General features: G+C 33.4%; 1 protein-coding gene across 1 annotated transcript in view; it reads right to left on the bottom strand.

Annotated features, from left to right (window-relative positions):
- LRP1B (LDL receptor related protein 1B) overlaps nt 1-24,630 on the bottom strand; it is a gene marked incomplete at its 3' end in the record, with an annotated part of 1,802,496 nt that overhangs the window by 233,702 nt on the left and 1,544,164 nt on the right. The window contains exons 56-59 of the mRNA XM_082657914.1: nt 19,054-19,237; nt 14,337-14,422; nt 8,534-8,656; nt 6,938-7,119 (exon numbers count right to left, since the gene is read on the bottom strand). Coding sequence (XP_082514040.1) covers nt 6,938-7,119; nt 8,534-8,656; nt 14,337-14,422; nt 19,054-19,237 — 575 coding nt within the window. The remainder of the gene's footprint in view (nt 1-6,937; nt 7,120-8,533; nt 8,657-14,336; nt 14,423-19,053; nt 19,238-24,630) is intronic.

The following is a 24,630-nucleotide window of genomic DNA, read 5'->3' as shown; positions in this document are numbered from 1 at the left end:
TTTCTGATTTGCGTCAGTTCATGTTTTTCAAGGTAGGTTACAAGATTATATATATTTGAGAAATGGTTTGTTAAGCAAAGTAAGCATCATCTTGTTAATTATAGGATTCTTCAGAGCTTTTAATATGCTATATGATATAATGACTCTCTAAGAGGGAGCTAAAATATCCTTTGTTTATCATATAGTTTTGGGTAACTACATTTATTTTCCTAGAGCAGTTCCTAGGAAACACACTTTAGGAAACTGTGCTTTAGCACCTTCCGGTCTACAGAATTTCTTTATCACATGTATAACTGAACAACACATATATCATGCACATAGGAACCCACAAAGCAGTAATGATGTAGGTTCTCAGGCTTCAGAATCAGAGAACCTAACTCAATAAATCAGTTGGTGAAACATCTCTGATAAACCCCAAAGCCGTGCTTAAGTGGATTGAGAAACATATCTTGAAACAATGATTCACTGAGGCTATATAATATGTGTCAGACATTGCTTAGTACTGGGAACACAGAGGTAAACAGATATGATTTTTGCCATCAAAGATCTCTCAGTGAATACAGTAGAGGTGAATGTAAAACAAATGAAAAAATTAAAGCATGTTATGATAAAACTACTTTACCATGGAGGCACAAAAGAAGGAATGACAATTTTACCCAGATGGAAAAAAGCATGAAAAATCTTATCTTCATTAACTACCTTATAAATTTCTTGATAACAATGATCTTTTATCTCTTTCAGAATTTAGAATAAAGTATAACTTAAAGATTTTAATGCTGCAACAGGTCTTGAAGATCATGTAGTTTCAGGCCTTCATTTCACTGACAAACTGAGACCATAAAATATTATGAGCTTTGTCCTAGTCTGTTATGATAGTGATAAAGCTGGAACAAGGGCTCAGGTCTCTAGATTTATAGACTAGCTTTTTTTAAATGTATTTTTTTATATTTAAGATAAAACTCATATTCCATTAATAATGTTGTCTAGCTTTTTTTTTTTTTTTTCTAAGCAACACTATGCAGAGTCTTAAAAGCAAAAAAGGCCTAAAAACAGGTTACTTGGGTTCATATTCCAGGTCCACCCATGTGAACTTGGCACTTTAGTTAGCCTCCCCTGAGCCTGGATTTACTCATACGTTCAAAAGTGATAATAATAGTTTCTACTCACAGAGTCCTGTAAGGATTAAAAGAGAGAACACAGGGAACAAACTTGGAACATTTATGAACATGTAGTTAAGTATTCAGCAAATATTAACTATTATTATTTTACTTGCACTAGCTACACAATATATGCATTCATATTAGTTTAGTGATAACTGTCTAATAAATTACTGCATCTGGATTGTATGTATGTTATTACATGATTTGCCTGGATTTTATCATGTGTGTTATTACCTGATTTGCCTATTTAAGTACCCATCAATTAGAAGAATATTATAAAAATGTTTTACTGTATTGAAGGAAAGCATAGTTTAACTGTACTCAGTATAAATGAGCCTTCATAAGCACAGAAATTACTGTGCATCTCTCCTTATGGGTAGCTAACTTGTGATGACTAAATTTCATTTCCTTTTCCATAATTAAGCCTCATTACTATACATTTAAGTTTCTCAAAAAGCCCATACTAGACATTCTGGTCATTTTAACATCTAAAATGCAACCTGCCAAATGTTATCCAAGTAAAAAATTTGTTGTAAATAATTAAAGCTGAAAAATGAAAAGTTCAGTGAAAATGTCAAAAGGAGATCCTTAAATTTCACCCATATAATATGTAAAATTTACCTAAGATCACATACGAAAAATCTCAGCTCCAAATAATAGCTATTCTGTAAGTTATAACCAAGAGTAAACATATAAAAGAATGTCTTCTTGTAACCATAACAACAGGCTTTTGTGATTCCTGAGGATGTCTTTTATAGTTGAATCTGATACATTTTATTTCTTTAAAACAAATTAAAATAGAAGTCTGCTATCAGTTTTCACTTTTTTTTTTCCTGAATTCAGGGAACATATTTAGAGAAATTTCTTCCAGTTGGAATTATTTCTGATTTTGAACTATAAAATTAATTTTTAATGTTCATTCCCTGTGTGTTTTTGCCTAAATATGGGATTATAGGCTTAAAAATTGGTAGGAAAAAGGTGGGGATTTTTAATGTGACTGGTTAGCTTAATGAAATATTTCTGTTTTTCCCCACAGCAATAAAAAACAGAGTTTTCTTTCCTTATACGATTTTCATTCCCTCACAACAAAGGTTCCCTTTGTTATGACTCTTCTCTTTGAAACATGCAGGTTGTTTTCATACCAATAAATTGGTTTCTGCATAGATGCAGGTGCAATGCCCCTGCAAACTACAATCCTATGGTTTGTGTATATCCAGTAGCCTATTTATTATTACCTTCAACAGTAAATTTAACAGTTTCTGTGTTAGGCACAAGCAGTAATTAAGCCATGGCTTTTCTGTTAAAGGAATTCGCTTTCTAGATGGAGAGAGAAACATGTACACCAATAACAGTCACGTAATGTTACATGTTCAATATGTGGTGGCTACTGAGATGCAATTGGGGAACTTTCACAGAGGAAGTGATATTTTTTGCTGTTGTTGAAAAAATAAGAAGTTATTCTAACTGGAGGAAAAGCACAGGGGCATTGTAGAAAGTAAGAATAGCATCAGCCAAGATATAGAAGCACAAAATGTGTCTTTTCCAAATGTATTTGCACTTCCAATATCCATATTAACAATAGTGGATAGAGATTCTGAGAATATAAAGTGTCCTTCGACATACTCTCATTAAACGTATTTCAAAGTCAAAACAGAACCCAGTATTATTTTCTTGTGATATTGCTAATAGAGTATTAGAAAAGGAAAATAAATAAAAATATGTTTTAAAAATAAGGCATGCATATAGCTGATTCACTTTGTTATACAGCAGAAACTAACACAACACTGTAAAGCAATTATACTCCAATAAAGATGTTGAAAAAAAATGCATGCTTATAATGATTAGGCAGTTTTATTTCCAAAAAAACTCATATTATTTGTAGTAACTTAAAATTTTATAAAAAGGCAAATTGTTAAAATGGAAAAAAAAGTATTTTTTTTCTTATGCCCTGTTTGGATGGCTCTTGGAAAACCTGCTCACAACCCAAGATAACTTTGTTACTGGAAACTCTAATGTGATACATGTAATAGGGAAAAGAGCTGACCAAAATTTGGAAACTGGATTAAATCCCCAGTTTAATATTGTATTACAGTACCTAAATGATCCTGAGAAAGTCACTTAGCCACTCTGAGGCTGAATGTTCATACTTGTACTAAAAGTATAATAATAAAAATACTCATATCTGTTTTAGAGACTCTGAGTAAACAGTATAAGCATCTAAAGTGATAAAGCACAGAGATAGTTTTCTAATTCATAAAATGCTATAGAAGTGATATTGATCATCATTATCATTATTATTATTATATGGGACCCCCAATCCCAGTAGGTCCTTCCCCTTTCTTATATCTGCCCCTTTTCCTCTGTTCCTCATATTCTGAGGAAATCATTTTTCTATTTACCTGTTTGCCCAAGCCATAAGCCTCATAAGGTTTGTTTTGTTGTTGTTGTGTTGTATTACATTCTGATTTATCCCTAGCTCTTTTTTACTCTATAAAGTGAACTGGTATCAAAGTTCTGCAATTTTATATACTTAATTTACTCCCTTAGTATGACTTATTTTCAGTTCCTTGGATATGCCTTCCTTTCCTATGTGTCTTTGTTTTCCCATAAAGCTTCTTCTTTTTGCCTGAAATGACTTCTGCTCTGAAATGTACCACATAACCCGGCTAATTCTTACTTCACCAGTCTTGTCCTGGAAGATTTCACTGACCCCATTTGAGATAGAAACATTTTCTGTTTTCTCCACTTCATGAGTTATTGCATTATATGATAATTTTTGCTTATCTACCTACTCACTGGACTGTGAAATACTTGGAGACAAGGGTTGTGACTTTTATTTTTATATTATACCTAGAACAGTGCCAGATATACACTAGATGCTAGAGAAATATGAGTTGAATAAATGAATGAGCAGATGAATTTATTTTCTGTTAAACAGTCATATCATACATTTACTTTAATGTCTATCATAATGGTTTCTTGTTATGCTGAAGTGACATCTTAAAGATAAAATTATGCTCAGCACAGTTTTAACATTATATTTTCTATTCTACTTTAAAATGCATCTATATCTATGTCTCTTCTGTATAAATGACAACTTTTATAAACCTTAAATGTAAATGATATTAATGACCTAAAACTTATGATTAAATAAATTTTAATTTATTTACATTGATTTAGTACATTGATTCCCAATCAATAACAGAATGATTGGGATCATTGGATTTCAGCTGAACTTAAATGTAATAGCCAGGAAAATGATCTGTCTACTTGTATCTTCTTTACCATTCTTACTAACCAGCATATCTAAATCGGTACTGTGACAACTGGCATACTACCATTGTAAGAAAGGACCCCCAAGCTACCTTCTAAATGTTTACTCGCTTTACTGCATTAGATACTCCAATGATCTTTATCTTCCCTTAAATAATCCTTACCCTATTCCTCACTAAATATCGCGACAGAAGTCACCTTCTCAAGGAAAGAGGGGTCAGTAGTATTGGCATATTCAAAACATATGCAAATCACAATGGCAATCTGACATAGAAAGGTTCAATTGCATTTTTATTAATCTTACAATTTGAGCTGTCATTTTTGAAGCAAGATTGTACAATATTTTAGACAGCTATGGCATTTTCACCCTTAAGCTCATCTCATAAAAGCTAAAATCCAAGTCGCCCTATTGTCTCACTCTGGGGAACTAGGAAAACAGTATGAACAAAAAAGGTGTCATTAAATTTTTTCTGTTGGAATCTGTTTATCTGCTATGTGGCTTTAATTGTTTCATAAAAAGATCTAATTTTTATGTTTCTTGGGTTATAATCTGCCATTCCATATCATAACAAAATAATATTTAAAAACGAAATCAAAGGAGTCTTCCATAATATCTACAATAATTTAGTACTTCATTGTTTAAGTTGACACTTTTGGTGGATGGGTTTATGTTGACGATAACTTAAGACTGCTGTCAGTTTATGGGATAATAACCATAACCTGGGAGAAATAAAACTTAAAGCTAGATCCAGCTGTGTTCACTATGCTAGCATACAGTTTTTGCTTTATAACTAGGAAATTCCATAATACTGTTATTATTAACAGATAATGTTTCTTTCATTTGGAAAATGAAGCATCTTGAAAATTATTGGATGAGAAGCTAAGATAGCCATACCGATTTTGAAGAAAAGGACAATGGACACACTAAAATAAATATCTTCTGATAAAATACCAAAGGACTCAAACATTCATATTCTTATGAATGAATAATGACGATAGCCAAATTTAGTATATCTGGCCATTATTTCTTGAAACATCTATAGAAACAGACGCTCTTGTAACTCTGTTTCAGTTAAAATAGAATTGACACTCTTCTGTTACTATGGTAAAGAAAATATTTTAAAAGGTAACAAAATAGTTACATAATTATATTGCAAAAATTTAAAACTTGCACCATTACCTTGGAAACAGAGTAGTATTTACAGTACAAGTCTTCTACTATTAGGTACTGCTTTTACCCAAATTAATATTTAAAATCAAGCTCCATGCATACTATGATATGATCACTTTGCCAATTATAAACATGAGACCAAAAATCAGAGATACAATATATTAACAAGAAGCAAAATCTAATTATTGCATATGGCATGATAAAACTGATTTGGTAAAACACTTTATAGGAAATTAATTTAGACAGCAGAAAATTTACAGCACTAGAGTTAGCATAATACTTGTTACTGTAAGTGTTTCCTATTTTTAAAAAGCAAATTTAACAAACATGTTCAATAGGTTGAACTTCTACAGAGATCATTTTGGAGTACGTAATCACTCAAATTGTAGTGTAAAAAAAAAAAAAGAAAGACATGCCTTCTCTACCTACCAAAACAACGTAATTGAAAGTGAATGATAATGGTCATAATATAGAACTTTAGCAAACAGGTTTTGACACCTAAATGTGTGTTCATCCCTCATCTGAGATATCCAGCCAGATGCCCTTGATCCTTATGATGACTTGTTCTTCTTTCTCACAGAGAAATGCAAATGAAACCCAACTCTAATATGAATCTTTCCTGATATTCCCCCTATGCTTTTCCCTCTGAATGCATAGATAATGCACCCTGTTATTTATTATTCATGGATGCTATTTAAGTCTCCTGTTCTAAAGTGGTTCAGGAATTACATCATCTCTATTCATGACTACTACAAATACTACAAAACAGGATCCAAGAGTTTGTGCTTCGCCTGTCTTTCCTCCAAGATTTAAACACATTAGAATTTGGATAAATCTGTATGTTTTATTCATTTCAACAATACATTTATTGATTAGTTATAAAAAGAGTTATGTTTAAAAACTTAAAAAAATACTTGCTCTAAAATCCCATCACTTTAATTTTTTTCTTAAAAAAATTTGTGATAGTCACATTTCTTTTTTTTTTTAAAGTTTTTTTGATGTGGACAATTTTTAAAGTATTTATTGAATTTGTTACAATACTGCTTCTGTTTCATATTTTGGTTTTTTGGTCACGAGGCATGTGGGATCTCAGCTCCCCAACCAGGGATCAAACCTGCACCCCCTGCATTGGAAGGTGAAGTCTTAACCACTGGACCACTAGGGAAATCCCTGTTATAGTCACATTTCTCTTTTTGATTTCTCAATAAAACTTTCTACACATTTACACTTTTCATGGGTTCCCATGTTAAAATCTATAGACAAGGATTTACCATATTGGACATAATCCACAGTCTTAATCTTTAATTTAAGATTTTCAATGTTTGTTACAAACCCAGCACGAGGATCTAAAGACAGGTCCCTGGGAAACTTCAGCCTTTTGCTAACCAGTATAGTAGGGTATAAGCCATTGAGTTTGGATACTTCAATGATCCTTTTTTCTGTGTCAGACCAATAGAGGTTTTTTCCAATCCAATCGACAGCAAGTGCACTGGGGACAGCTGTGTTATGCACTACCTAACAAAATAAGAATTTAAAAAGTTAACAGTGTAAATGCCTAGAATAAGAACTAAGCAATTGCTTCTTGATTTTTTTCAGAGATACAGAATTGTATTTAAACATTTGAAATGGGATTTAGATAAGCACAAAACATAGAACAATTTACCTAATAAAATTACTTACTTGTTTATGAGGAATTACCCAATATGTAATCAGACCCCTAGAAATTCCATAAAGGTTTAAGAAAGAAACACCAAAATAAAAGGCTCTTGGATGGTTACACAGTTGTTTATCACATTTTCATTAGAGTTTCCTTCTCCTCTCAAAATTTTGGGCAAAAATTCTATCACAGGCAGAGACACACAAGCACAAAAATTTATTGATGTTATTTATTAATAACAGGTTCTTGGGGAGATACCAATAGCATTCACCACTCCCCCAACTGTTCTTGCCCTATTTAAATTATCTACTACAAAGAGAGAAAAAAATACAAGCAAGAACATACATTAAGTATTTCACCCAACCAAAGGGAAGTAAAAATATACTCATTCAACTGCTGTGCTCAATTGTAACCTATGTCAATATCAAATATAATAAGGATATAGGCTTTGTATGCACAAATATGCTGCATATAAAATAACCAATAGCAGTTATTCTGAACTCCCTGTACCCAACCTACTGATTGTTTTGGCATTTTATATATATATACATTACAAGGTTTCATTAATATTTTCAAAACTGATTGCTTCCACCAAAGCTTTCTATACAATATTATAGATGGCTACAAAAAAAGTTAAAGTAATTGAGTTCTATCTACTTGAATTTGAACTTCTTTATAATACATTTTACTACATATATACAGTACAAATAATTTTATTTTAAAACTCAAGTTAGCATAGAAATGGTGCCAAGTAGTTCATATCTATAAGGTGACACGTGTTTAATTACGATGCTGCCTACTCAGAACATTCATGATTTTACACAAATGCATTCAACTAATTCCATCTATGGAAAGTTAATTTTAATAGTGCTATAAGTTCAATCTACAGTCTAATAATTATTTTTTTCAACTACAAATTCTCAGGGTGAACATTTTCTTTTATATAAATCAACACAATCGAATCTCAGGCACTAATCATTCAAGCCTTAAGCATCCATCACATTTTCTAGGGTTGTGAATAAGGTTTCAAATTTTATTTATTCAATTTGATTTTTACCTTATTGCAAGTAATAGTGTCATAATGAAACATAAGGATAAAAACCTCCAATTTCATATTTAAAGTATATATTAACCTACACTGTACAAACGTGAAATTCAAACCAACCTAATACATTCTATGAGTTGCATCATTACCATCAAATAACATTTTCTGTTCAATTCAATCACACAAATAAAATATTGAATAATCCCATCATTGTAATATGTAATTACCTTAATATCACTTCCATTTAAACACATTCTGTTTATGCGACTGCCATTGGGTCGACTAGAATCAATCCAATAGATAAATTCTTCTCTGTAATCAAAGTCTATACCAATAACATTGTTTAATCCCTAAAAATAAAAAAGAGTATGTTGGAATAATAGTTAATAGAAATTGTTTAAAAATGATTAAGGAATTCATAAGAACCAGTATTTCCCTTTGAATCTAAGTACAGTTTTACAATAAATAGCATTTGTGAGAATACCAATTCTTTATAAAAGCATTATATATTTACATTTTTTCTACACCATACACTTAAGATGTTACATAATTTATTGTATTTGAAAATATTTTCCAAGTAGGAAAAATTTTGGAATGTTTATAGCTAATGGTTTAAGTAAATAGCCAGTAACGTGGAAAAAAATGCTTTTAGAGAGATAAAGGAAAAGAGTCTCACTTTAAGTTAATATTAAATATAAATTTGATGCCATTATGAGTATACATCTAAATTGGAAAGGTAGACGACCCCCAATAATTTAAGATGAGCTCTTGATAGATATGTGATGAAAGTCAGAAAAGAAGGTTTAAAAATTTTACTTTCCCTAAAAGCCTTTGTCTCAACAAAACAGCAACATTCTCTTTTTTTCTCATGCTTCAAGTAGCCCATTAGGCAATACAGTGCCATATTAGAATTTAAAAGTTAAAACCTTAGGTGAGTATTTGACCAAAGAGGAACTAGGTAGTCAACAACTTTTTATTCCACATGGTAGAAATGTGAGGAAATCCCTCCCTTCAGACTCACAATTAATGCATTTTTTAGCAGGTAACAAAATTGAACATGAATTCAGCTGATGGGTTTCTGGATACTACAGTTCTTTGGTTTGGCAGTTCCACTGTTTCAGTGATTTGATCTGAGGATTGTACATCAGGATCTGAGAATTTTCTTAGCTGTTGAGTTTTCCAAATGATTGCTTAGGGATTGGTTTAATTCTGACCTATTGTTACTGCTCATAGATTTACTACCCCAATGGACTAACAAAACTTGGATCAAGATTTCAATTGTGTTAACTTGCTTTAAGAGTTGAATATTTTATTAATATATAAACTCGTGCTAAAAAATAATTGACACCATAGACACTTGGCAAAGCCCCAGAGATCTTTGTCATATCTCTGTATCTGATGTAAGCTTTTTACATCAATATTCACCCTAAAGTTGTCATTGTCTCAAATTGTTTTAGGGGTCGCTTAAGAGTACTTATAGTCCTATAAGTAAGGATTAGCATCTTCAAGGAGATAGTTTTGTTTGTTTGTTTGTTTTGTGGTTTGCTTCGGTTTGGTTTGGGGAGGGATGGTTGTTCCCAATTCTGAGTTCTGTTTCCACATCTATACTCAGAATTCAAAATTTTATAATAACACTGAATCAGAGATATATATATATATTTTTTATAAAACTCAGGCCAAAGCTAAATTAGTGCTGTCCAGATTTTATTTCTTTCCAATGATCTCCAAGACTAAGGACGACCTATGTATCACTATTTGCAACAACTCAGAGAAGGTTCTTGCAAATACTGATTTTTTCTTCTCTTAGCCAGGCTAAATTCTAGCAGTGATGGTGTTAAAATCATAGGTTCAAATCTTATGCTTTTATTTGGCTTAAAAGGAGCAATCTCCTTTTCTTCAGCTCTAGATTATAAAGTTAACCTGCAATCACTTAACCCCACTATGCCCAGATGAATAAATGCAAGTATAAGTCTTACTGACAGCATCACTAATCAAGAATAATGATTATAAATGCTAAAAAAAATGCAACTAATATTCAGTCTCAGATTCAAAAGACTCATTAATTATTCATTCACACCCTAATAACTGGAGAACTACTTAACTAAATACATGTAAGCATTCATATCTAAGAAGTCATCTATGCACAATCAAGGTTCTAAAATATAAACAGAATGGATTCCAAGTTCTGTAGAGGGTTTAATAAATTCATTTCAATGGTAGTCTACAGGGCTTCCCTGGTGGCGCAGTGGTTGAGAGTCCGCCTGCTGATGCAGGGGACACGGGTTCATGCCCCGGTCCAGGAAAACCCCACATGTTGTGGAGCGGCTAGGCCCGTGAGCCATGGCTGCTGAGCCTGCGCATCCGGAGCCTGTGCTCCGCAATGGGAGAGGCCACAACAGTGAGAGGCCCGCGTACCGCAAAAAAAAAAAAAAAAAAGTAGTAGTCTACAATATTCTTTCTGTTCAAATGCTTTTCTCACTGGAAGAATAAGGTAAATGGGTTAGGGTTCTGTGATGGCCTGGCAATTCAGATGGGTATATTAGACCTCGATAGGGAAAAGGTGGGAGAGAGAGTTGTCTCTGACCTTAGCAAAGATTCACCCACAATCCCCAGTCATGGCAGAATTATCCTATTCCTTTCTTTACAATAATCAATTTAGATAATGAAAATCCAATTCTAAATTTAGCAAGTCAACTACAATAAATTAAAGCCGTGAATGCAGAGAAATTGAAGGTCTGAATTCTGACATATCTTTCCAGCCAAACTGGTCATTTTTCTACAGCTTTACCCTTAATCCCTTCAGAAAAGAGTGTAGAGCTCTCTCTACAGAATCATATGGAAGGAACATTAAAACAGCCAAGGGCATGGTCAAAATAACGTCTAAAAACTGGAGTCATCCCAGTGGTTTCAGAGCTGAAAATTGGTTTCATCAAAATCCTATTTGCTTCTTTTATTTCTGTGGCTGAAGATTTGCACCCTTTGGTTCAAGACGATTAATTTAGGAAATTGTGTTTTGTTTCTCTATACAATTTTACTGGAATAAAAGTCACTGCTAGAATTGAATTGGATAACATATTGGAAAGCTACTTGATTAATTTTCATTTCTAAAATCCATGTTATTAAAGTACATTTTCTGAATGTGTTGTACGAATTTAAGTTATAGCTGTCTTAGCTACAACTATGTTTTAGAATATATAGGGTAAAAACATTCTACCAGTTGTTATAATTTTATGCTATAAAACTTCATGAGATTGTTACTAAATACGATAAAGAGAATAAAATTTAAGATATTAGGATAAATTGTTCTTCCTAATTATTTACACACAGAATTCCCAAATAATTAAGGCACAGATGTTGTCTTTTCATTTATTTTTGACTGAGAGAAAATGTGGAGAAACAATTACTGCTATTTTCTACTTCACTCTGCATATGTAGACAAAATCTTTGAGGAAGAAATTGGTTTTTACCACCTTGAACTCCTTGAAAATTTCTGTAATGCCATGATGAAATTGTGGTTAAAAATAAGTTTCCTAACAAAAAGGACATATTTCAAGCAGCCCACAAGCAAAACTTTAAGGCTTGTCTTTAGTTTCTTGGGTCTTTACATCCTTATTCCGTGGTCACCACTAACAAATGCTCTCCAAAGACACAGGTGTTCAGGGTCCTTGTGCATTTCCTTATCTTCCTAACTACCTCCTTATTTCCATAAACTACACTAAGAAACTGTTTGAAATTCATCCCCACTTATGTACTAGTGATTGGCAATAGTCTACAGTTATATCACCAGGAAAAAAACACTATAACAATGTGAGCATTAAAATGGTTTGGCTGTATGAAATAGACTTACATCATGCGTGGAGATAAAAATCATTTTGGTCCCTTAAGAACAATCCCTGATAATGTATTAGCCATGAAAGACAAAAAAAAAAAAAAAAAAAAAAAAAGGATAGCAGTAGAAATGTCTTGAGCCACAGGGTTGGAAAATAAAGCCAGGAGCTACCACTGAAGCTCTGTTATAGTTCTTTCTTGAAGATCATAAATATTGTTGCTATATTAGTTAAATTTGTGGTTCAGCTGAGCTTATAGAGTATTCTAAAAAGAAAACTTTCTCACTTTGAGATAGCACAGTCTAAAAGGGAGAAATGCTAAAAACAAAAGAAAGCAAAACAAAAAACTTATTAAAGAGAAAATAAACACGTCCCATTTCCAGAGACTATACAAGAAAATCAATAGCTTGCACACCTAACTTGGAAGGTCTAGAAAGGGTATGGAGAAATATACTTAAGAGAAAGAGGTAATTTTCAATATTTTGTAAGTTTGATATATGCTTAAAGTTATACTGCACTGGAAAAAAAATAAATTAATGCAGAAAACCATTTGGGAAACGAACACTTTTCCATTTTAAAGCAGTTATGTAAATTTAAACTATCTCCCTATGGGTATTACTCATCTCTTAAAGAAATAGTCATTTAATTCTTATATTTTAAATAGACTTCTGTTTAGTTTTTACAAACAACATGAAAATATTTTGTACTTTACCCAATCTCTTAAGGTACATAATTAGAGAAAGAGGCAGTATGAAACAGTGGGTATTTGTGGCACACTCCAAACTCAAGAGCAAGAATCTAAACCTCACAGACATTCCTGAATAAGACAAGTATGTATGTGGTAAGCACACGGAAAGTTTGAGGATGCTGGTGAATTAAGAGCACGGGCATAAATCACAGTGGCAGCTGCTACCCAGCTTGGATTGTGTCCATTCAGGGATGTGAACCCAGAAATGCTACACCTTCCTATTTTTTCATGAGTAGCCAGAAATCTGGATTTTCATGTGAAATTTTAATTTTCAATTTGTGACTTAGAAGCTGCAAAATCCAATTCTGTGGGGAATAGTAAACATCACACTTGCTAATGAATATCTGCACTTAAAGTAAGACTAAATTCTTAAGCAATATGAATGAAACTCTAACTATAGCAATGGAGGTACCCAGGAGTGAGTGGAAAATTATCTTTAGTTAAGTATTCTTTATGTTGCTGAAAAATCAACACATGAATGGACTTCTTCATCTAATGCCTAGTGCTGGCATAAACATACTACAAGAACAAGAAATATCTTTATTTTTGGCACACTTGTTCTAGAGAGTGCTATCACATATTCATGTCACTATTGCACAGTTTGGGGCAAAGAGAAATTTGCAGCAGGACAGATACAAGCCACATCTTTCCAAAGAAGCTACTTCTGACGATCAAAGATATGCTAAAACTAACTGTGATTTCTCTAGTCAATGTAATAATCAGTCTAGTTTTAATGATTTGATTTTATGCTTTCACTGCAGACTGGGAGGGAAAAAAAAATTTGAGGGAAGCAATTCACATTTCCATCCTGTCATAAATGGAAATCATTCCTTTCATCTCAGATAGTATATATGAGTAAACTCTGACAACAGAACTTAAGCAACAAAATGGATCAGTAGCCCAGATTCTCTTGAAGTAGGTGGGTTGAGGGATGAAAAGGGTAAGGCTGAATATATGCACCTCATAACCTTTTAACCATGACTGGATTATAATCGTACTTTTGCTCCCTAGCTAATTCCAAATTTTAAAGGCTAAGGATCATCAATCCCATATTATTCCTTAGTTCTAAGAACAGAAACTTGAGGTTCTGGAAAAGATGTTTATTTTTAAATCCCAAGGGCTGTGGGGCTGGGGGGACAATCTGGGTAATGCACAACTACCTTAAAAGAGAATTTTATACCTTCCCTAGTCTAGCTGTTCTTAAGAGAGTTTTTTTCCTTGCATTAGCTATGGTTTGCATCTTCTACTTTCTTGGATATGGTGTGATGTCACAAGTTGGAGGCATCACCTGGACAATTCAAACAGAACAAAGTTTATGGCAATCTTATATGCATACATGCATGGATCCCTGAATACATGCTTCAGAAGTACTAATTATGAGGTATTGCTACAGCTCTAATGCATATCTAGAGTGACTGTATTAAATACTATGAAATCATCATGGAAATGTCATACCTGTTTTAAAAGTGTGTAGTTGGAACCATCAGTGCTAATTTTCCTTATCTCATGATGATCAGCAAGAATTAGAAAAGGTTCTTCATCTAAATACCAAGACAAGAAACATATTAGACTTTAGTATTTATGATTTTCAACTCTGCTTAGTCTCAGTTTAGTTACTACAGCGATGCAAGTTCAAATGCAGTGCCCTCTGGTAGATTAATGGTTAAAAAATTCTTCCTGAGCACCTCTACTGATAACAATATGAAAAGAAAGCAGATGCCTGTGCAGTACAGAAAATCTAGACAATTCCAAATCCCTCTCTTTCCCTCAGTCTTCTTGAATATTAAATTATCTAATTTATTTGAAATTAGCAGAAAACACCTGCTGTTAAAATCTTATTTTTTGTTGTTCCTTTTCTTTAAATTGGAATATAGTTGATTTCCAATGTTGTGTTAACTTGAGGTATACAGCAAAGTGAATCAGTTATACATATACAATATATCCACTTTTTTTTTTAGATTCTTTTCCCATATAGGTCATTACAGAGTATTGAGCAGAGTTCCCTGTGCTATACAGCAGGTTCTTACTAGTTATCTACTTTACATATAGTAGTGTGTACATGTCAATCCCAATCTCTCAAATGGTACAAATGAACTTATTTACAAAACAGAAATAGAGGCACAGATGTAGAAAACAAACCTACGGTTACCAGGGGGAAAGGGGTGGAGGGAAGGATAGAAATCTTATTTTCAAATGAATTTCAGAGAAGGATAATCTGCACCTATCTTAGAAACCTACAGTACAGCTAAACATTCCTATAACCAGAAAATTCTTTCTTGATAATCAAATAACCAGCTTATGCTCTCAGAATAACTTCAGTGAAAACCAAGAATTTCACTGCCTACATACACGTTTTTCATCTGCCTGGAAGCTTCTCTTAAGTAAGAGTCTATTTCCTTCTTATTTGTCCAACATGCTTTAGTATATTATTTGTTCTAGAATCTAGGAAAGATAATAAAAATAATCTAACCATGCTTCATATATGTAAAGATCAAACTCCTTTTAAACATCTTTGTTTCTAAGATGCATTCATACACTTAGATGCCTCGTAAGCAAATTTAATGTCAGCATAGATTAGAAAAAAACAATGAAAAAGGTAGCCACTTTACATGATTAAATGAGGACTTTATTGTAAATCATTTATTGTTATAGAGTTATTGTCCTGTTTATGTTCAAATTATTTGAATTATTATTATGAATAATATTATTTGAATTATTATTCAAATTATTTGATTTGAATTATTATGATGTTCAAATTTATGTTCAAACTTATTACTTTCTTCCTTTCAGTCTTTAGTTTTACAGTATATGTATAATACATAGGGCACTGTACTCTGTTTTAGCATACTCTGTGTCAGAGATTAGAAATGTGTGTCACAGATGCTCGACATCACCTTCTACCAGTGATGGCAGCACCTCTAATCATTCCAGTCTTCCTGTTGAGGTTAAATAGAGACTCAGAACTCTACTCAAAAGAGTTGTCTCTCAAGTTAAAGTTGCTTTGCCCTCCTATCGATATAGTTCTACATTCATAAATGTTATTAATCAGTCATGTTCTACCTCAATACTTAGGCAGTTCTGTTCTTTACAACTTAAATTGTAAGACCTGAAATTTGAAACTCCTAGAGGAAAACATAGAGAAAAATCGCCTTTACACTGGTCTTGGAAATGACTGTTTGCCTATGACACCAAAAACACAAACAACAAAAGCAAAAATCATCAATGGGGACTACATCAAACAAAAAAGCTTCTGCAAAGGAAAAGAAACAATCGGGACTTCCCTGGTGGTGCAGTGGTTAAGAATCCGCCTGCCCATGCAGGGGACACAGGTTCAATCCCTGGTCCAGGAAGATCCCACACTCTGTGGAGCAACTAAGCTCGCGAGCCACAACTACTGAGCCCTCATGCTGCAACTACTGAAGCCCACGTGCCTAGAGCCAGTGCTGCGCAACAAGAGAAGCCACCACAATGAGAAGCCCGCGCACCACAATGAAGAGTAGCCCTGCTTGCTTCAACCAGAGAAAGCCTGTGCGCAGCAATGGAGACCCAACACAGCCAAAACTAAATAAATTAATTTTAAAAAAGAATTGACTATTAAGGAAAGTTTAGAAGAAAAAAAAATAAACAATCAACATAATGAAAAGGCAACCTATGGGATGGGAGAAAATACTTGCAAATAATATATCTGATAAGGGGTTAATATCCAAAATATATAAATAACTCATATAAATCAATAACAAAAAATAAACAATCTATTAAAAAATGGGCAGAGGAACTGAACAGACATTTTTCCAAAGAAAGCATACAGATGGCCAATAGGCACATGAAAAGGGGCTAAACATCTCTGAACATCAGGGAAATGCAAATCGAAACCATAATGATATATCACCTCACACCTGTTAGAATGGCTGTCACCAAAATGACAAGAGATAAATGTTGGCAGTGACTGAAGAAAAGACAAACCTTGTGCTCTTTTGGTTGGAATGTAAGTTGGTGCAACCAATACCGAAAACAGAATGGAGGTTGCTCAAAAAATTAATAATAGAACTGCCATCCAGCAATCTCACTCCTGGGTATATATCCAAAGGATGTGAAAATAGTATATCAAAGCTATATCTGTACTCCCAAATTTATTGTAGCATTATTCACAATAGCCGAGACATGGAAACAACCTAAGTGTCCATCAACAGATGAATGGGATCTGTATAGCCATGAAAAAGAATAAAATCCTGCCATTTGAGACAACATGGATGGTGCTTGAAGAATTATGCTAAGTGAAACAAGTCAAACAGAGAAAGACAAATACTCTATGATATCACTTATAGGTGGAATCTAAAAAAGCCAAACTCATTGAAACAGAGTAGAATAGTAGTTACCAAGGTTTGCATGGTGGGGAACATGTGGAGATGTTGGTTAAAGAGTACAAACTTTCAGTTGGAAGATGAATAGGTTCTGGGGGTCTGATGCACTACATTGTGATTATAGATAACTACACTGTACTACACACTTGAAAGTTGCTAAGAGAGTAGATCTTAAATGTTCTAACCACAAAAAAGCAGTGGTAATTATGTGAAGTGATGGAGATGTTAGCTACTACTACCATGGTAATCATATTACTGTATATAAGTATATCAAGTGAATGCATTGTATTACCTTAATGTTACACAATGTTATAGGTTAATTATATGTCAATAAATTTTGGGGAAAATATCTAGCCTCCCTTTAGCAAAAGATTTATTATTCAGGGACACTCATATTTATATTAAAATTGTTATTAGTTTCTATTTATTACTTTTAATGGAAAACCACTATATCATGGATACATGATGTAACAAGACCCAAATAAATGATTAGCATTCACCTCCTTTTCATAATCCTTTGTGAAAAGTTTAAAGTAATGGAAACACTAACTAGTTTTTAGATTTTATCTTTTCTTCTTATCCCATGTCACTAAATGAATGATGTAGTAAGCAGTGAGCTGGCAAAAAAAAAAAAAAAGTAGGCTGGCAAAAAAAACAATGGGCTCCAAATAATACACAAATTTATTCAGAGACGGACATTCCAAGAATAAGTGAGTGGAATGAAAAACTGAAAAGAGTTATTTTTCTCCATAATGTGCATAATTTTAACCAGTTAAAAAACTAACTTTTAAATTCCTATCCCTTTTATTTATTTTATGAAAGTAGATGAGAAAAATCTAGTTTGTTTTTTTTTTTGCGGTATGCGGGCCTCTCACTGCTGTGGCCTCTCCCGCCGCGGAGCACAGGCTCCGGACGCACAGGCTCAGCAGCCATGGCTCACGGGCCCAGCCGCTCCGCAGCATGTGGGATCCTCCCAGACCGGGGCACGAACCCGCGTCCCCTGCATCGGCAGGTGGACTCTCAACCACTGCGCCACCAGGGAAGCCCAAACATCTAGTTTTTTAAATGTTGCTCAACATAAATGTACATGAGAAACTGGCAATGCTATTTAATTGATTATACTCAATATCACAGTAAGAGGAATAGAAACATATTATGCACCATTTTCTGCCCATTTTAAGTTATTATTATATATTACTTTGTATCATTTTAATGTTTGATTTTCTCCCCTGATGAATCATAATTTGTTTTAATATTTTATTGAATTTTCTAATTCACAAATCAAACACACTGCTTGAAATAAACAGAAGTTTAATAATACTTGTTGAATCACTGGAAGAATTCAAATAGTCTTATATTCCTGATTTTTTGTTATTGTTGTCATCATTATTACTATTATTATTACTGACCCGTTGTTCTCCTTGGCACACATATATGAGTGTGTGTATGGTGTAGGGGAGAAGGAAAAAAAATATTAGGACGCTGTCACAACAGGCTCTTTAATAGCCTTGGCCAAACCTGCTCCCAAGAACCTGTGATACAGGAAGCAGTGCTAGATATAGTTTTTACTTGTTCTCAAAATCTAGAAAACACTTAATAATTCACAGGACCACACTGGAATGGTACTAAAAACAGAGCAGTGTGTGGACAACATGCAATATCAGAGTGACAAATTTCCATATCAAGGTAAGTAGAGGAGAATTTTGACTTCTTAGAAACAGCAATGAGGAATGAATTCAACAAGAATAGCTACAAAATCAGATCCATATGTGTAACTAAGGCTGACTCAGTGGACAAGTTCAATTCGATACCTGAGAGTGATTTGCAGCCATTTGGGTTATCAGGTTGTATTTCATATCCATCTGTACAGAGGCACCTGTAGGTCCCATATGTATTGATGCATTGCTGGCTACACGGAAAGCCCAAAGAGCATTCATCAACGTCTACACATGTTTTACCATCATCCTTCAGTTGAAATCCAGGCCAGCATTTGCACTGGAGAATGAAAAACAAGCATAATAAATTCATATCATTGTCACTGTCTCTTGCTATTGGATATCCATTTAGCGTGATTCAAGCAAGAAAATCAGTTAATAATAGATAATGCCAAGTCTTTCTGTCCCCCAGAAATTAAACTTTAATAAGAACTACATATATTACATACAGTTTAAGTTAAAAAAGGATTCTCTCAAATATCATCATTTGATCTTCTGAGGTTGACAAGATTACAAAAGCTAACCAACATAAATCAGCAAACCATGTTGGCTAGAGAATGGCAAGGAAAACAAAACTAAACCATCAGCTTCTTCTGTATTTTTTTTTCTATTGCATTATATTGTGTTTTTAGAAGACTTTAATAATCATAAGCATTAACCCTTAAGTGGAGCTCTGAGAATTACTAATATTGTCACGTATGTTATTTCATTAGAGTCTTAACAGAAATCTATAATATAGGCACTATTATTAGTTAACCCATGAGAAACCCAGAGGCACAAAGGTGAAATTGTGTAGATAAAGCCAGAAGGAGAGCTGATTCTCTCTGTAATTTTTAACAAATAATAAGGCTCAATTAATATTTATTGGCAGGGTCTGAGTCCTTAACCAAATATGATGTCTGGAGAAATAATAAAATTAACATAGTTTCCCCTTCATAATTAAATCAATGTGCATCATCAAATCATTTTTTTTCCATCATCTCTATCATGTTCTATATGACCCTCTAATGATTATGTAATATTTACTAACTGCATATCAGTTCTCAGTACAATGTCATACCATATATGTCTTTGCATTCCTGAAAATAAAAAGGGGTGGTGATTGGTCTTTCAGTTTTATATTCAGTCCCTGTCAAGTAGCATACGGAATTATAATTATACAACACGAACCTATAATTGGCCAGATGATTGTGAACATGTTAACCTTCACCAAGACTATTTAGTGGCCTTTGAATAAAAGAACTTGTGAGTACTGAATAGGATAGTGAATTAGGTAGGAACTCTTAAGTTGTCAAGAAAAACTAGTATTCAAGAATTATTCATAGTAAACATTTGAGCCTTTGTATCTATTGGGAAAATATTAGAGAGAGATATGTGCTTATTATTAAATAATGAGCAAACAATTAATTGAGGGGTAGAATTTTTTTAAGTACAAAAAATGGTGTTCATTATGTGGAGGAGAAGGAGCATCAACTTCACCTGAAAGTGCTCAAAAGATAAATGAATATCTTTTTTTTTTTTTTTTTTTTTTTGCAGTACGCGGGCCTCTCACTGTTGCGGCCTCTCCCGTTGTGGAGCACAGGCTCTGGACGCGCAGGCTCAGCGGCCATGGCTCACGGGCCCAGCTGCTCCGCGGCATGTGGGATCTTCCCAGACCGGGGCACGAACCTGTGTCCCCTGCATCGGCAGGCGGACTCTCAACCACTGCGCCACCAGGGAAGCCCTGAATATCTTTTTCTAAGTCCTTTAACAAGAAACAAATCTCTTTAAGCTCTTAGCACTTTTATCATTAACAATTTACACCAATATTTATCTAATAATCCTAAGATTATTAGATACAATAATAATCCTAAGATTATAAAGAATTTTTTGTAATCCCCAGAATCCACTAGCAAGCCAGCAAATCAAAGCAAAATCCACAACTTAATTTTCCAAATTCTCCTCATAATATTTGAGCCTGTGACAATATTACTTTTTTTTTTTTTTTCGGTACGCGGGCCTCTCACTGTTGTGGCCTCTCCCGTTGCAGAGCACAGGCTCCGGATGCGCAGGCTCAGCGGCCATGGCTCCCGGGCCCAGCCGCTCCGCGGCATGTGGGATCTTCCCGGACCGGGGCACGAACCCGTGTCCCCTGCATCGGCAGGCGGACTCTCAACCACTGCGCCACCAGGGAAGCCCAATATTACTTTTTTTGAGAAGACTCATCCTACTACCTGATGAGGAAGTCAGGGGAATTGGTGTTTATCCTATGTCAAAAAAAAAAAAAAAAAAATAGAGAGATGCTAAATGTCACTGAAATATATACTTAAAAGTAGTTAAAATGATAAATTTTATGTTGTATATTTTACCACACTTAAAAAAATAAATAAATTTTTCAAAAACAAAACTGAAAAGCTACAAAAAGATATCACTGAAAAGAACTGGAAATCAGACATGTGATCATGTGGAACCCAGAGACACATAAGCAGACACAGGGTATAGTTGAATTCAAGGGGCGCTTCAGGACAGGTGAAAGGACATTTTATAGAATGCATTAAATTCCTCTCAAAAAGAGTACTATGAAAAGAAATAGTGTCCGAATTCTAATATGGCTTCTGAAAATTACTTTGAATGGCTAATGTCAGGCTTATAGAACTACTATATTAAATAGTTTGGATAAAAACATATTTGTGGAAAATTAATTTCTTGAAGGTAAAAGTTACCAAATGCAATGAACATTTCTGTAAACAAATGAAATTAGGATGTTTAAGGTGTAGAGTAAGTATTTTTAATGTGTTTATTAAAAGAGAAGATTTTTTTAAAAGATAATATCCTCCCCAGTCTTGTTAACCTTGTTTTAACAAAAACATTTTTTGCTCCCAAATAATTAAAAGGCATTTATGGGAAATTCTACTAACCTAACATTCATAAATTGAATGAAAAAATAATAATCATTTGTGTCAGAGATATAAGATGAGAGATTCATCTATATTTAATAAAAAAAAAATTTAAAAATGTTTCATTTTCACTTAAAAAGAAAATTTTTATGAAAGTGAGATATATATATTCAATGTCATGTTAATATTTCTCATAATCAAGAACTATTTCAAATTGTCTTGATTTATATTAATTTTTATAGAGAAACATATAGCTACCAGAAACAAATATAGCTATCCAAAGTTTTCCTATTACATTCAGAAAAATTTGCAGCTTTTTAGTGATATTTTAAAATACTGGTTATCTTATACACATTAAAATTATTTATCTCCCAAAAGTACATTTATTTTCACATGGTAAGTTACCATTCCATCCAAATAAGATTCTTGCTTAGTTGTGTTATTACTCCCTTTTGAATAGTTAAATCAATTGTATTTGTTTTACAGCAAATTGTTCATAGTCCAGAAGGTCTAAATTTTGCTTTTATAAGCAATTTTCATTTTATTGCAGAATTTGAAGGGGGAGTTGTCATGTTCTGCTGATAATGTAATGAGAAATAGTTTACTGGATAGTTTTCCCCATTCTCTGAAAAAGAGAAACCCACCAGCTAACACATTTTTCCCCCAAATAGATAAGCATTTTGTTGTATATAACATTTTTTATTCAATCTCCTATAAATAAATTGTCAGAAATATAACATATTATATATATGTTTTAAAATGACATATATAATATAAATATAACATATATATCAACACAATATATAAAATATTTGTTTTGAATCTTTGCTTATATCTCTTATTTATGATTCTCATCCTAGCTCCTTTCATTTTTGAACTGGTCTTGCTTCCCCCAGTAGATGTTTTATTTTATTCATTAGTTTTTTGTTTTGTTTTGTTTGTTTGTTTTTTGCGGTACGCGGGCCTCTCACTGTTGTGGCCTCTCCCGTTGCGGAGCACAGGCTCTGGACGCGCAGGCTCGGTGGCCATGGCTCACGGGCCTAGCCGCTCCGCGGCATGTGGGATCTTCCCAGTCCGGGGCACAAACCCGTATCCTCTGCATCGGCAGGCGGACTCTCAACCACTGCGCCACCAGGGAAGCCCTATTCATTAGTTTTGACATGTTTGTATATTAAGGAACATTATCCACTGCAATTTTGTCAGGTATCATATACATTGCCTTTTGAATAATTAAACAGTTTGTCTCTTTTACCTAGAATTCTCATTTCATTCTATGACTCCTTCAGAGAAGTCAGAAAATAATTATATTTTAAAGGTATCAATAAACAATTATTTCTCTGTGAGGAATCTTATAAAGTAATTAAAATAGTATGATTTATCATGGCTTTCTGGGTGAGATTTACTTCTACCAAAACTAGTTTTCCAAATATGGAATCTCTGGGCACTCAGTATTTCTTACATGCAGGCATTAAAAAAAAATTACACTGTACTTTTGATGTTATGTCAAAAGGTGACTATTCCATATTCTATAATTTTTAGATTTTACCACCAAGATTATGACAGATTAAAAATATACACAGGATAAACACAAATCTACTTTGAAATTTAAATTTTAGACAGATAGATGGATAGATATACATTCTATATGATAAGAATAGATTATTTATAACATGACAAAATTTAAACTATTACCTTTAATAATTCTATAATACATTCCCTGACTTTTTTGGAAACATTTCTATATTGATTGTACATAAATCACCAGTAACATTTTCTCTGCTTCATTGGGTTTCAAAACCGTTACTGCCAAAATTAATTACCTCATATATACTCATCACATTAAGAGCTGTTGTTTGGTGAATTTACCATTAGATAGAACTGACTTGTCATAGAATATCAAGGCTGTCAAGGAAAAACTGAAGCATCTTTGTAATACACACTTTTTTTTTTCTCTAGCATCTTTTAAAGAAAGTCACTTAGTTCCAACTGAAATACTTTTAGATGTGAGAAATTTGGCAACTCATTCCAATGTAGAGAATTCTAATGTTCAAAAAGTCTTTCTTATACAGAATCTACTTCCCAACTCCTATTTCCAACATTTGAAACAACTCAGAAAGGTATGCTCCCTATTCCAGTACTTCATATATTTAAATACAACTGACTAGCCATTTTTCTCTTGGTAAAACTTCTTCCAAAGGTGTGTTTTCCAGACCCCCTTATGCCACTGGCTGTACAAATGGGGATACAGTACAGTTTGTCAAGGTTCCTCTTAAAGTGTCATGTCCATAAATATACACAGTACCCCAGGTATGTTCTGATCAGTGCAGAACTCAGTAGAACAAAATCTGAACTCTGTACTACTCCTAACTGGATTAGACTGCCTCTGTGGTTCGTAAAAGCCATGTCCTTTTGCTGATTCATACAGAGCTACTGTCCAGTTAAAAACACTAATTTCCAGCTGAATTGCTTTTACTGAGGTTTTCCCACATTTACATAATTGATTTTAACCTAATGCACCACTTCAATATTATTTTTTGTATGCATCTTCCGTTCCAACATATTGAAACAGAGATGTTTTCAAAAGCTATTTGTGTCAATCAATTTTGTCAGTGAATCACATTCTTCAGGAAAATGGGACTAACAAAAAGCAATTAGAATGTTAGGCATGATTTATTTTTAGTGTACCTGCACTCAGTCCTAATAATTCATGTGCTCTGTTTTTTTTCTTCCTGTTTATATGAAAAAATATTGTATTCTCCAGTGTTGTGGTACATAAATGATTAGCCCATTCCACTTC

The sequence above is a fragment of the Grampus griseus genome (genome assembly GCF_964374135.1).
Source record: "Grampus griseus genome assembly, chromosome: 7".
Taxonomy (NCBI): Eukaryota; Metazoa; Chordata; class Mammalia; order Artiodactyla; family Delphinidae; genus Grampus; species Grampus griseus.
This window is presented reverse-complemented; position numbering and strand designations above follow the sequence as displayed.